The 14,244-nt window shown below is 40.1% G+C and overlaps 1 protein-coding gene across 1 annotated transcript; it reads left to right on the forward strand.

The window, feature by feature from the left end:
- The first annotated feature begins 389 nt into the window (after positions 1-389).
- LOC132989457 (dystroglycan 1-like) lies at positions 390-13,647 on the forward strand. The gene is made up of 3 exons (XM_061057106.1): positions 390-658; positions 7,973-8,541; positions 9,764-13,647. Exons 2-3 carry the CDS (start codon positions 8,119-8,121, stop codon positions 12,071-12,073), a joined length of 2,733 nt encoding a protein of 910 aa, XP_060913089.1. The 5' UTR covers positions 390-658; positions 7,973-8,118; the 3' UTR covers positions 12,074-13,647.
- The last annotated feature ends 597 nt before the right edge of the window (positions 13,648-14,244 follow it).

The following is a 14,244-nucleotide window of genomic DNA, read 5'->3' on the forward strand; positions in this document are numbered from 1 at the left end:
GTTTGTCCGAATGTAGTGCGTCTGTATGGGACCGCACAGTCTCCTGTCTGTCTGTTAAGATTTTACAAATGAATAACAAAAAACAAAATTCTGTGATTTCATGTTGCCCTCAAAAAGAGCTAAGAAGCATGATTGAGATGGCACAGTGCTGAAAGGAGGCTTATCCTGATGCGTGATCATCATCATTATCAAGTGTACCTCTTTTATAAAAAATTGAGTTGAATCGACATAGCTATTAGTACAATGGCTTTAAACACCAAATAATTATACTCAGCAGTTCAAAAGATTTTTTTTTTTTTACCTGCATGTCTCCGAATAAAAGGGAGGCGGAGTCACAGTGGTACACACGATTGGCCTCAACCTGTAGACCTGTCTGCGAAGAGGACAGAGAGGCAGCAAGGGAGGGGTTGCTACCCGACATAATTACAATATAGAGCGGTGAACTATCCGTAGACTTACCACAGCAAGAGATTTATCTGTTCCCTTGACTGTGCTCAGATACCCTACATATCTGTCCTCGGCGTGGAGGGAGAGAGAGAGAGAGAGGGAGAGAGAGAGGGGGGAAAGCGCATGTTTAATGGCATTTTGTAAGTCTCCGCGGCGATCTCCGGCTGGAAGAGGAGAGGAGAAGAGGAGCTAAAGCTAGCTCGCTAACAAGGTCAGTTTGAATGAATGGTTCTGCTGCTTTTATCAGCACTTTCCTTACAAAACCCGCCATCGCCATCATCGGTAACTCGACTCATTTACATATTTAGCAACGGACTCTTGGGCATGTAACCGGTTACATTTGTCACCAGCATACTTTTCTTGTCGTTAGCTTGTAAGTTAGCTCGGTCGCGGCTACTATTGCTCAGCCTGTTTTTCCTCCTATTCGACTTTGGTGCTCAGCGTTTAGAAAACGACGGAGCTGCTCTCCTGTTAACATGCTTTAATAGGCGTTATTGCAAGACTGAAAGGAGGTAGCTAATGTTATTATTTTTTTGCTAGTTAACACTGTGAGGAGGATGCACCTCGCTTCTTGTGTCCGCCTAGAATAAAGCAGGTGCATTTCTGCGCTAGCGACGCTCAGTCCTTTTAACGCAGCTCACAGTGAGCGGATTTGAAGATTTGATTTATTTTTAAGCAGGGGCAGGGGGGGGGGGGGTTAAATTAACATTCCCGTAAACATAAAGAGTTAATTTGTGTCTTAATAGGTTATCAATGCAGAATATACTGTAGATGGTGGTTAACACTTACAAAAAGGCCTCGTCAAACGACACCAGTGGAAACGGGGCCAAGTGAAACGGGGCCGGGTAGCTTTTTTAGTTAGTTAGCTTCAGCTAGCTCAAACATTAACTGGTCACTGGGCCACTAATAATTAACAATCCTGAAACATTTTTTTTTTTGCAATGACAACACTGTTTCTGTTACATGTACCGCTTAAAACCATATCTGCTGCCGTCAACCAACCACGGGGTCTTTTGGGGTTAACGTTAACTAGTTTTAATTTGTGTGAGTAAAAGGCTGTTTTGGCCTTTATTTAACATTACTATTATATACGTGAGACTCCATTACAGTAGTGCCAGTTGTTTGGTCCCTGCACTGATGTTTTCATCCTGTAACGAGGTGTTAAAGTATCATCATTAACCTTAGCAACTTGAAATGTACCGGTAAGTTATTTAACATGAATTAGAAGTTGCCAAAAATGAGTCACTACAACATAACAACAGCTAATGGCTTTAGGGAGCAGAGGTGAAGGTTTGCAGTGGTTCAGAGTTAAAACTTTATGCTTTATGCTTCTGACATGTTTAAAATCATAAAAGTACACAAGAGTGATTGGAAGACTTCCAACACTGGTTGTAGAGTACAGTTAAATAGTTTTCCCGTGTTTGACAAAGCTGCTGTCAGGGTCATCATGTCAGATTAGACTTTCACTCAGCTAAGGCTGTTTTCTATTTTGGTTTCCTTGCCGCATATTTCATTACTTTGTCGAACAGTGTAAGAGGGAAACACAAGGGAAACATCCAATTGCAAAGCAAGCTTGTCTTGTGGATATGTTTGTTATTCAGCTCATGAACTATCTGGAGGCTGCTGGATGTGGTACGTCAATTCAATTGGCCCTGAGTGCCACTGTGCATCAGAGCCCTAATTATTTTTTGATGGTTTTCAAGTTTTAACTACTGTCGAACTGCAGACAGCATGGATACCATGGTTGTAAATGCTTTAGTCCCCCCCCCCAAGTAGTGCAGGCCTCAGTGTGAAACAGGCAGCAATTCCCCACACTCAAGCCTGTGTCAATGCACTGTTTACCATAAAGGAGCTTCTCATAAAATCTGGGTGGTTTTTAATAAGTGTTTCGTGGAAAATAAACAAGTTGTGTTATACTTAACAAGTATTGAAAATAACACCTTTAGATAGCCTTTTTTTTTTAGCACTTTAGGATTTCTTTTAACTGCATCTCTATTTTAGCATGTCGGCCCCATAACTCAGTGCTTTGTGCTGTTGTAAAGAAATAGTTGTGATGAAACAATAAGACTCAATTATCCCCCACATCTGCGTTGTGAAATGAATGTGAACGAGTGCCTTATTCTTATAGACTACTCTATAGACAGAAAGATATTGATGAAGTACACAATGTGTAACTGCAAGTTTAACCCAAAGCTTTGGATGTCAATCCTCTCATCTACAGGCCCATGGCTGCAGCTCAATGCTTTTGTTAAGACACATGTTGAAGGTTGGCCTTTTCCTGAAATAAACATTTTTGTTAATTCTGACGTTAACAAATCTCTAACACAATTTTATTAAGTACATGTTTCATTTTAATGTTGAACAAGCATTTTTTTTTTTTGATTGGCTGCTGAATAACACACATGATCCAGGACACTTTGTGGAGAGCTTACTTTGATGCTAAGTTGTTGCTTTTTTACCCATGTGTGTGGCAACAGCTTGAGATGAGCCATAGTGCTCACTCTGAATTCAATTAAGCTTATGGGGAAAACCTATTTTCATGTTAATGTTTGTGTTTTACATTTAGACACAAACTGACAGATCAATCGAGACATATGTTTTGTCTTTATGCTCAGCTGGAGCATTGTCAGTCAGTGAAGGATTAGCATTTGAGTAGTTTTGCATGACAATTTTTCTTTAAGAGACTACTTGATTTTTTTGTTCTAGTTTTCTTTGTTTGGGATCTCTTAAGTCAGAAGAGGGCTGTGCAGGGGGAGAGGGGATTTTGCGGTATCCCACTGAATCCCACTGAACTGAGTCAGTTGATGAAGATGCCAGATAATGTGCATGTCTCAACTTGGTTAATGGGTTAGGTGAGACATGACTCAATACTGTCTTAAGGCTGGACGTTAAAATGATGCCAGCAGGAGATTGTAAGGAAACTGCTTTGTTCATAGTTTTTTTTTTTTTTTTTTTTACAACTAGAGAACACAATAGAAGATGAACACTAATAATAATTTATTAACTGTAAAATACAACCCATATATTTTTCAAAGCTTTCATTTTTAACTTGATCAGGGTACTCTTCAAAACAGGTAGCTTTTTTATGTATTTGTCACTAGGGTTAAGATATATTGAGAAAAAAGTAATGTCTTGATATATTTGGGGATTTTGACAATGTTTTGAATCCCTTTAAAAGTGAGTCAGTAGAAGTCTTGTATTGTACTAGCTCACTTTTGTAAATTGTATATTAAATGTTGATGATATACATTTTTTTTTTAAGGAGGTGTTCGGAAAATCCAACTATCTCATAAAGTAGGACGACAAACTTTCACTTGAAAAGAAAAAATCCTGCACACGACTCTGCCAAGCATTACCAATTTATTATAGAAACTGGTTTCGTCCCTCTGAACCTTTGTCAAGTGTCTACACACTAAATTAGTGATGCTTAGCAAGAATAGTGTGCAGGATTTTTTTCTTTTCAAGTAGATGATATTAATAAGAACAGACGTATAACAACAGGTCTTATTCATTAACTTAAAACTGAGTCATTCAGTAAATACATTTAAAAAAACACTGAAATCACCAGATTCAGTATCGAGAACAAACAGTGCAGGTATGAGGAAACATTACAAAGTGGACTACAGGATTTACTTTGTAAAACGTTGCTTAAGATTATTACGACAGCATGTTAAACTAGGCTGGGCAGGGTGTATCTCAGAATCAGCTTTATTGGCCATGTGCGTACACAGAAGGATTTGACTTTGGTGAACTGTGCTCTCTTATGTACAAAAGTATAATCATGTTACTTCAGCATCTTTTGCACTATTCACCACTGCCCTGTTTCATATTTAGTCATGTAAATATTAGTCTTTTATTATGTTTATTGTTGATATTTAATGTTGTACCTGTACATATGAGAGCACAGTTCACCAAAGTTAAATTCCTTGTGTGTGTAAGCATACCTGGCCAATAAATGTGATTCTGATTACATTAAATATCAACAATAACAAACCAAGACTAATATGTACACGACTAAGACAGTAGTGCAGTGAGGAGTAGTGCAAAGGATGCTGAAATAAACACAATAAAAATGTAATTATGTGACAGATGGGTTAATATACATGCGTTTACAATATTTCCATTAAGCAGTGTGCATAGATAGGGTCCAAAGTAGTAAAAATCAGTTTGAAACCATCTCTCTCGACCGCTTGAATTTGCACCATATTTTTTTGCAAGATAATTGGTGTCAGCGTTGGCTATTTCTTTCTATCTGTTGCCCTTTTTCTCATGAGGCATTGTTGCTGAAAGACTTTACCGTATCTGCTTGGTCGTGGTCCTCTGCTCACGCCCAAAGTTTTTCATATTGTTCATATTCTGTGCTGTGGTAAATTTGTAGAGAATGAAACAAGTTAGTTGTCTAGCTCTCTGATCGTTGTCTTTAACAGCAACCCCTTTTCTACATAGTCTGCAGATTCACGTCTTTTAGGCAACATCTGACCACCTCCATGCAAGGGTGGATGATCCACATCTAGCAGTTAACTCTAACCACGTTGATTCTGAGGCTGGTGGTGTTTGTGTATTGTCTCCTGGCTGGTTTGTTTACTCATCTTTAACTTCGGCTCTGCAGGCAGCTACGCTAGCTTAGCTTGTTGTGATGCTTGGAATCTGCACGTGTTCTCTTTGCGTATGCATCGTAGTTTGTCCTACTAGGCTTGATGATATGCAGTGAATGTTTGTGGACTTTTGCAAAACGAGTGACATACTCAATATTGTAATTTCGCATATCTTTAAAAAAATCAATATAGCACACTTCTAATTGTGACTAATATCAGTATAAAAAAAATACCCCTTTGTAAGTGGCAAAATGTCAGATGAGCTAAACAGATGACTTTTTAAAATCCATCCAGTTATACTCTATATACTATATATGGATTAATTGTATGTATAGCTGGCACTCGTCCTAATAGTCCACATCGCTGCAAGAAACCAAACCCTATATACCTGCATATGGATCTTCCTCATTAACTCTGAAAGTAAAATACATAGATTACACATTATGGCTTGAGTTGTTTTGTCTTGCATACATTAGCCTACAGTTTTTATTAGGCACTTAAGTGTAGATGATCTGACACAAGCATGTCTCTGCATCAAATAACTAACTGCCTCTAGTGTGCACATTTCTGTCTAGTGATGAATCGCATTATTTGCAAAAGAAGTGGGTTAGCTTTCCTCCTTTGAGCTGCCTCAGCTGTACACCACTATGGAGAGACTTGTTCCTTGTAATAATATGATCAGAATAATTTGGGTAGCTATTTGGAAAGTGAGTGAAGGATGGGCTTGTACTTGAGTCCACAGAAACTAACATTGCAAATATAGCTGTCTGTGATAAACATGATTTATGTTAAACAGAAAGCTGTTTGACTCAACAGCTAATACTTATGTTATCTTTTGATTTAGTTGGCTTCCCCAAAGGGATGAATTTTCCTTATTAAAATAAGATCAAAGAAACCAAACATAAAGTTGATCTGGGGCATTACTTGCATTGTAATGTCAACACAAAATTACTGATACAACATAATATGGGCTCTGACACTTTGGCATTGCAGTTAATGACTTTAACCGTGGCTCAATCTGAGCTGCCTGATAGAGATCTAAATAGAAACGGCAGGATACCTGACCATTTCATCCGATTCCCACAGAGATTCTGATCACTCCCACCTTGAACAATGTTTTCCATTGAATATCTCTCTGCCCCATTCAGCCATCTAAAATACAGCCATCCAACTGTGTAATAAGCTACCTTTTGACTACATGAGTTGCAAATAAGCCTAATACAATTTGTTGTAAAAGTAAAAAAAAAAAAATCTTCTTATAGAGGGAACATAAAGGATTTGGCCTTTTATGGGAAAGCACAAACCACATAGTATGAAAAACTTTAGAGTGATAGTGTTATTTTTAGGAATCTGATTGGAATTGTGATACTAATGTTTTTTATGTAAATGTTTATGATTGATAAAGTGAAGATCTAAGGAGAAAATATGAGAAAAGCATACTTAACCTGTGAAGTTTTGCACTGTCACCTTATGGAGTTCTTGTTTGTGTAACCCTAAATATAAGTATTGTTTTGTGATTGCAACATTTACGCTGGCTCTTAACAGATTTCTATCACATTGCTCTCAGAGCACACTGTCATTGGTAGTTTCTTGTTTGAGTTATCCAGATATAATGGTGTAGTTCAAACGGCATAAAACATTCTTTGTGGGATGGGTTTTGTGTGACATAGATATTGGACCAGGATGTGTACCAGTGAATGACAAGTGTTTTTCAAAGACCTGCTGTAAACGGTTTCCTCAATGACATGAAGCAGTTAAGAGCAGGGAGGAGTTTTTGTGAGTGTGTGGGTTGACGTCATAGCTCTCTGCCAGTCAGGCATTAGGATTCCAGGCAATCAGATGACCCTCCTCTGCCCATTTCTGAGTGCTACAGGATTGGGGTTGGCTGGGTCAGCACAATGGAGACTTTTATTCCAACCCCCAGGGCACGTAATTAAAACTTACAACCAAGACAAACAACCTTTGACACTCGTGCAACGCGTGAGAATCGCTATTACTGAAAATGGCATGACAGGAAAGTGAGGATCGGTAGATCAGTGCGTCCTGCTGACAACATTTTTTTATACGTGTCAAAATAAACATGTATTATGTAAATGTCATGGAAATGAAGTCCACGATAGCTGCTTGCCAACTCCTACTGTTTGTCTGAGGTAATGTCAGAAGAATTTGGTAATTATATTGGTCAATCTGTTTAGGATCCCAGGGGGGTGGGGGCTACACTTTCTACAGTCTTCAGGGCATCCTTCAAAGGGACTTCAAGAGCAGGCAAAGGAATGTCCTGCAAAACCATCCACTCCATTGATGCCAATGAGTCATAACTGATGTCATGTTGACATTCATTCAACAGTTTTCTCATCTTTTAGAAGATTAGGGAAAGTCTTTTTCATTGTCCCTTTTTTGCACCTTAGTTCTACTCTTTGTTTTCTTTTGCGAAAGTCATTTAATCACCTCCCTGGCATCTGAAACAATGCTTTGCAGTGGGACGTGGACATGTACTCTGTCATGTGCTAACCAGCTGTTGTTGCTACTTCTGGAGAAGACCCTGATTGTCAAGATAGTGGAGAGGGTGGCAGTCCATCTTATCATCAATCATCACAAGACTAACAAATAAAGGGCACAAGAATGGCAAAAACAGGGATTTTCAACTGCAAAAATGTGCTGCAGAAAGTTTTTAAAGAGAAGAATAGCTATGCACCCATGCTCTCTACTGTAGCACCATATTCATAACACTTACTATACTACTCCAGACTAGGTGGCAAATTAATGATATGCAGCCTTTGCATGCATACATACACTATGGTCATAGTATTGGGGATGGGAAGATTTGTTGAGGGGATCTCCTTACTATGTAAGCCAAAATACCAGTACCTTGTTTGTTTACACTGATGTTTTTTTTTTCTAATGTTGCACTTTTGTTTGTTTTCTCACAGAGCTGGCTATCATGGCAGTCTAACAGGTTGCCACATACCTCTTCATGGATCACAGAAGAAAACAAAGAGAAATCACTGCATCTGTGAGCAAAGCCAATAACTAGGGGGTCTGAGCCACAAGCACATCATCAGACTGACTTCAGTGCATGCGGCCTCTTAAGTTGTTCACAGTCATCTGTTGGGCAGCCCAAAGGCCTCTTGCTATGCACTATAAAAGGAGAGACATGAGCTGCGGCAATGCTGGGAGGAGCAGGCTACTATCATGCAGGACTATCCCACTGGTAATAGGGCTTCTGGTTACCATAGCCCAGGGGTCTGTTCCAGAACAGCAAGAGACAATGATGGAGATGATATCTGTGGAACTAGAGGCTTCTATGAAGTCCTCTGTGCTCTCTGAGCTTCAGGCTGCAGCATCTTTGGTTGGTGAAGGTCCGCCATCAGCTTTCCCTGATTCCTCTGTAAAGAACGGGGGAGTACACACTGGCATCCCTGACTCCTCTGCAATCGTGGGACAGGTTTTTCAGTTAAAGGTTCCTGCAGGGCCTGCAAATGCCACTTGTAATGTCAATGTAAGTGTAAATATAAATACTATGAGATAATGCACTGTTTTATTATTAGATAAACATTTGGCATGTTGTTAAAGTTCTTCGTAAGAGAGTTAGTGTTACTACAATTTCATGTAAATTATTTAACAATTCAATGAGAGCAGTATCAATCATCCATGAGAATAACATTTATGTTTAAAGGAAATGGGAGTAGGAAATATGGAGAGGATTTATTTTTTGTATCAATGGACTACAAAGTCCAAGGCTTTATCCATTCTTTGTATTTCAGAAGGTGCCTTTTTATTTGGTTAAATAGACCAAATCAAAAGGATCCATGCTGATGGTTGACATTGACTGTCTATCTATGTATTCCTCTCTTATCTTAAATGATAGAAAAACCTGTAAGCCCTGAGCTTTACTTCAGGGTTTCCTGGTACAAGGTTATAAACTAAATTTTTGTATCCCTGAAAAGTAATTACAACTTCAAATTCATGCCCAATGACAAAGGTATAGGTCAACTCTACAGTAGTGGAAAAATGAATCACAGATGATGCATACAGTATTCTAAATGTAACAAATGTGGAACTTTTTAGAATTGTAATTTACCTCGTAGAGACGAGTACTTTTTTTGCCACTGTAGAAATACATAGTGCATAGTATTTATCCTTTCAGTTTTGATCACTGTATAACTGCTGATAGAAGCTGACTGGGGTGCAATTTGTTCCAGTTGGACTTATGAATGACATGAGATTATTATTGGCCCGAGTGGTGATGCGGAATGATATCCTGTCATACCTTAACAAGTCAAAATGAATAGTGATGACTCACATAGTGATCATGAATACATGCTTACTGTGCTTCCTGTTCATATTTGGAGAGATTTGAAAGACTGAATGGAATATGGAGGAGGTGGGGGTTGGATAGATAGGGTTTGCATTCCTCTTCGTGTGTGTTTGTTTTTTGTAATTCCTCTTTCGCTGGCAAGTTGGTCAATATGAAATAGAGAATTATTAATCAGGATACTTTCATGATGTAGTTTTTCAGGCTTTGTAAATACCAAACATTGTAAAAACAGTTGGCAATATTAAATTGCTTTCCTGTATTTATATGTATAGCATAATTTAAAGTCCCAGTCTGAGCTATCTTAAAATATGAATTATGAATTTTCACTCTCCCTTCTCAGACTTATCAACATCTCAAGTATTCCTGTGGTATATTAAAGTTTTTCTCTTTTTATTTTTTGTAGCTCATCGAGATGGGAAAGGAGACTTTACCCTCCTGGCTATATTGGGACAAAGAAAGTTGCATTCTGAGAGGCATGGCCCTGGAGCAGGATAAAGGTGTATATCATATCATGGTGTCTGGAGAAAACCTAATTGAGGAGACTGCAGGCCAAGTGTTCCCCAGCACGGTCTTCTCCATTGAAGTATACCCAGAAGAACGTGCCGATACTGAGCCAGCCCTGCTCACTCTACAGTCTGATACAAGTGGTATCCAGCCTTTCACCTGTGGCTCTGAGGAGCCTGTCACTGTCCTCACTGTCATCTTGGATGCTGACCTGACAAAAATGGTTGCTGAGCAGAGGGTTAACTTACTTGGCATTATGAGAAAGTTTTCACATGTACCCCTGGAACACATGAGGGTGGTCCCTGTTGTCAACAACCGCTTATTTGACATGTCTGCTTTCATGGCTGGACCAGGCAATGCCAAGAAGGTAGTGGAGAATGGGGCCCTACTCTCATGGAAACTTGGCTGTGCCCTTGATCAGGGCAATATCCCTGACATTAGCAGTGTCCAATCCTCAGCAAAGGATGGGACCATGTCAGCAAGGCTGGGATATCCAGTGGTTGGCTGGCACATTGTCAACAAAAAACCACATGGAGTGAAACGTGTCAGACGGCAGTTGTACAACACCCCTACTCCAGTGCCCTCCCTGCTGCCTCCAACAACTCACCCAGAGCCCCCTGTACGTGTTGTGCCCACCCCAACTTCGCCCTCTATTGCCACAGCAACAGAGAGCTCTGTTCCCCCCGTACGAGGTCCTTTGCCTCTTCCAGTGAAGCCAACTATGAGGGTCAGAGATCAGATAGCACACACACCTGTGTTTGGACCTCCCCAACCAACAAGAGTTCTAGGAACCACAAGCACCATCCCAATTCAGCCTACCATGACCCGGCCTACAATTGTGGAGGCTACTGCTTTGCCAACACCACCAAGCACCACCAAAAGACCCAAACCCTCTGCCACAAGGAAACCCAAGAAGCCCAAATCCTCCACCCCTGCTCCCAGAGAACCGAAGTCCACTACAGCTAAACCGCCAAGGCGCACCACTACTCTGTCAATGACTCCTGACTTAAATCAAAACCCAGATATCCGCAACCCCATTGATCAGGTGAATGCATGGGTTGGCACTTACTTCGAGGTCAAAATTCCTCCCGATACGTTCTTTGACATGGAGGATGGTACCACTGATAAGCTGCGTTTGACTCTGAAGAAGACCCCCAAAGAAGCAGTGAGTGAAACATCCTGGATCCAATTCAACAGCACTATCCAGCTTTTGTACGGCCTCCCTGAGGAGCAGCATGAGGGGAAACATGAGTACTTCATGTTAGCAACTGATAAGGGTGGGAAGAGCATCATGGATGCGTTTGAGGTTCAAGTAAACCGTTGGTCATCCAATGACAAACCCTCAGTTGTGTTTGCTGCTCGTTTCCATGGTGACCCAAGTAGTTTAAGCAATGATGTACATAAGAAGATTCTTTTGACTAAAAAGTTGGCTTATGCCCTCGGTGATCGCAACACTAGCACAGTAACACTGAGGAGCATCAAGAGTGGCTCCATTGTGGTGGAATGGACCAACAACAGCCTCCAGCAGAGTCCTTGTCCAAAGGAGCAAATCACAGTTCTAAGTAATAGAATCTCTGATCACCAAGGGACACCTAAACTGGCTTTCATCAAAGCCATGGAGCCTGAATTCAAACCCATAAACATCTCTGTTCGTGGCACCAATAAATGTCAGAGTTACACATTCATCCCACCAGGAGAGGTACCAATCCCTGTTCTTCCTACAGCTTCACCGTCACCTGGAACAGGTCGTAGGAGCACTGACGATGTTTACCTACACACTGTCATTCCTGCTGTAGTGGTAGCAGCCCTGCTCCTCATTGCCGGGATCATCGCTATGGTCTGCTACCGCAAGAAGCGCAAAGGGAAAATGACCATAGAAGAGCAAGCCACTTTCATCAAGAAAGGAGTTCCAATTATCTTTGCAGATGAGCTAGATGATTCCAAGTCGCCCCCGTCCTCCAGCATACCTCTTATCCTTCAGGAGGAGAAGCCCCCACTCCCCCCTCCAGAGTACCCTAACATGGCGGGCCCCCACAGCACCCTGCTGAACCAAGATCTGCTTGAGGAGTATTCTGTTTATCAGGATGATGATCCTAATGCCCCTCCTTACCAGCCCCCACCACCATTTACTGTCCCGATAGAGGGTAAAGGATCTCGCCCCAAGAACATGACCTCATACAGGTCACCACCTCCCTACGTGCCTCCCTAACGCACACTACAGCTTTCAGTTTGGAAAGCAGGTGCAATGTAGGGATGTTCTTGTTAAAAACTACAACATGAGTAATTTTACATGTGTTCAATGAAATGGCTTGGACTTTGTAGAGGAGCAGGCAACCATACCCATATATTTGACCATCAAGGATAAGACACTATAATGTACAATTCTACTACTGGCACAGGGCAAATGGATCGGGAACAGTTTATAATTCCTGCCCTTATGTTTTTTTTTTTTCTCCTTCAGATCTGCTTTTGACTTCTTGCATATTCTTTTCTGTCTGTTTTTGCCAAGAAGAGTCAATTTTAACTTCAATGACGTACTATTTCTATTGTATAGAAAATAATAAAGAAGCAGGAAAGACTGAAGCCCACAGGGCCTTTGAACAGATGTCACCATGACAACAGACTTGAGGCTCTTCCTCACAATGTTAATCTTTATGAGTTCGATATCACTCTGATCTGTCCTTCGGCTAGGTTTACTAAGATTTTGCACCTGTTATTTCTAGAGGGAATGAAATACAAAATGCCAAACTGAAAGCATGAAACACTTTTATTTACACAAAAATCTGTTTGTTTTAGTCGACTTTGATCTCTCCCTGCTCCCTTCTATGCTTTTCTCCCTCTTGACAATAACATGCAACCCTTGCACTTATGCAAATTCTTGTTAAACCTTGCACTACGTGTCTTGCGCAGATTTGAACGCAGTAAGTGGTAGTCCGGTAAGGAGAAGAAAAATGTCTTTTTGTATCCTTCAGCTAACCACATGACTGAGATTCCTCTGGTACTTGATCATTAAGGACACTACACTGATCACGCCTGTTGTAGATGTAGCCTCATTCAAATCAAACAAGTAATGATTTTATTTTCTTAATGTGTGTGCCACTGAACCTGCCTGTGAGACGGATGGTTTTTACTGTTGCCAAGGTGATGTCTGTGGTCACAAGGCAAACCTTGTGCGATTGCTACAACAATATTGTTGGAGCCAGTGGAATGCTGTGATTCACAGCGGGGTGAAAATTAGTGGATCCACTGTCTTATTTTAGGTTGGTTTTGGTAGTCTGAGGGGTGGGTGGGCTTAGAGTACTGTATTATCACTGCTCTGCCTCTAGGTGTTGCACTGTTATGTTTGGTGCACTTCCTGTTGTCAGTTCAGATGAGGCATGGGGACATGGGGATGTACATAATTGTGTGCCTGTGAAATTAAACAACTCCATAACGTTAGTGTTTTATCAGTAAACCTAGTCGGGGAAAGGGGGGGCAGAGTGGGAAATACTTTTATTTTTTAATTGTATGTCTAGATTTATGATCACAATCATGAGAAAAAATACTTTATAGTTTGTGGGGGAACAAAAGAACGTTAACCTGCACATCACAAAAAAATAATGCATTATCTGAATATGATGGGGAAACCACAACATGTGAATTATGTACATTTCATATCGGATATCACAATAAGAAAAAAAAGGTTAAAAATCTAATGTTTTTACTGAGTTTTTGATACAGTCTTAAACTTGTTTTATGAAAATATATTAATAAAATGTAATACTATTTGTAAAGCCTCAAAAATGGTGTATGGTCCCTTTTACTTGAGAGGAACAAGGTTCAACAGGGTTTTCAATGAATGTGTGTATGTGTATAAAAAGGGCTGACTAGTCCAACCTATAAGATATACACTTTCAGTAAAAAGTGTTTCAACTAAACACTACATTGTCATGGTCACAAACAAAAGCTGGAGCAGAATTTGTTACAAGTAGTAGAACACGGTACAAAGAAAGGTATATGCAGGGTAGGGTTGCAAATTTCAGTCGTTTTTTTTTTTTTTAACTGACAGTTGAACACCTAAACAATCAATTATCGATTAATCATTATTGAGTTACAAAATACACGTCTTTTTCTCCATTTTGTTTTATTGAAACCATAGCAGCACAATAGTTACTTTAACATTAAATGATGAAATACAATTTAAACTAATAAAACAACAAGGCTCTCGCTTGAAGACAGTTCTCTTTTAAATGTATGACTTCTTATTTAACAGCGCTGCTAACAAAAAAAATGCCAAACGTGGCGCTACTGCCGTTTCTAGACTAACACGGCTGACCAAATTAAACTCCTTTTTAAAATCAACAAAGTGTTATATACAAGTGAAATAAAACCATTTGAGCC

The sequence above is a fragment of the Labrus mixtus genome, chromosome 15 (genome assembly GCF_963584025.1).
Source record: "Labrus mixtus chromosome 15, fLabMix1.1, whole genome shotgun sequence".
NCBI lineage: Eukaryota > Metazoa > Chordata > Actinopteri > Labriformes > Labridae > Labrus > Labrus mixtus.

Excerpts from the sequence above, each read along its gene's own strand:
- LOC132989457 (XM_061057106.1), top strand. The coding sequence starts at position 8,119 with ATGCGGCCTCTTAAGTTGTTCACAGTCATCTGTTGGGCAGCCCAAAGG. Across the intron at positions 8,542-9,763 it reads ATGCCACTTGTAATGTCAAT|CTCATCGAGATGGGAAAGGA; the intron begins GTAAGTGTAAAT and ends TATTTTTTGTAG.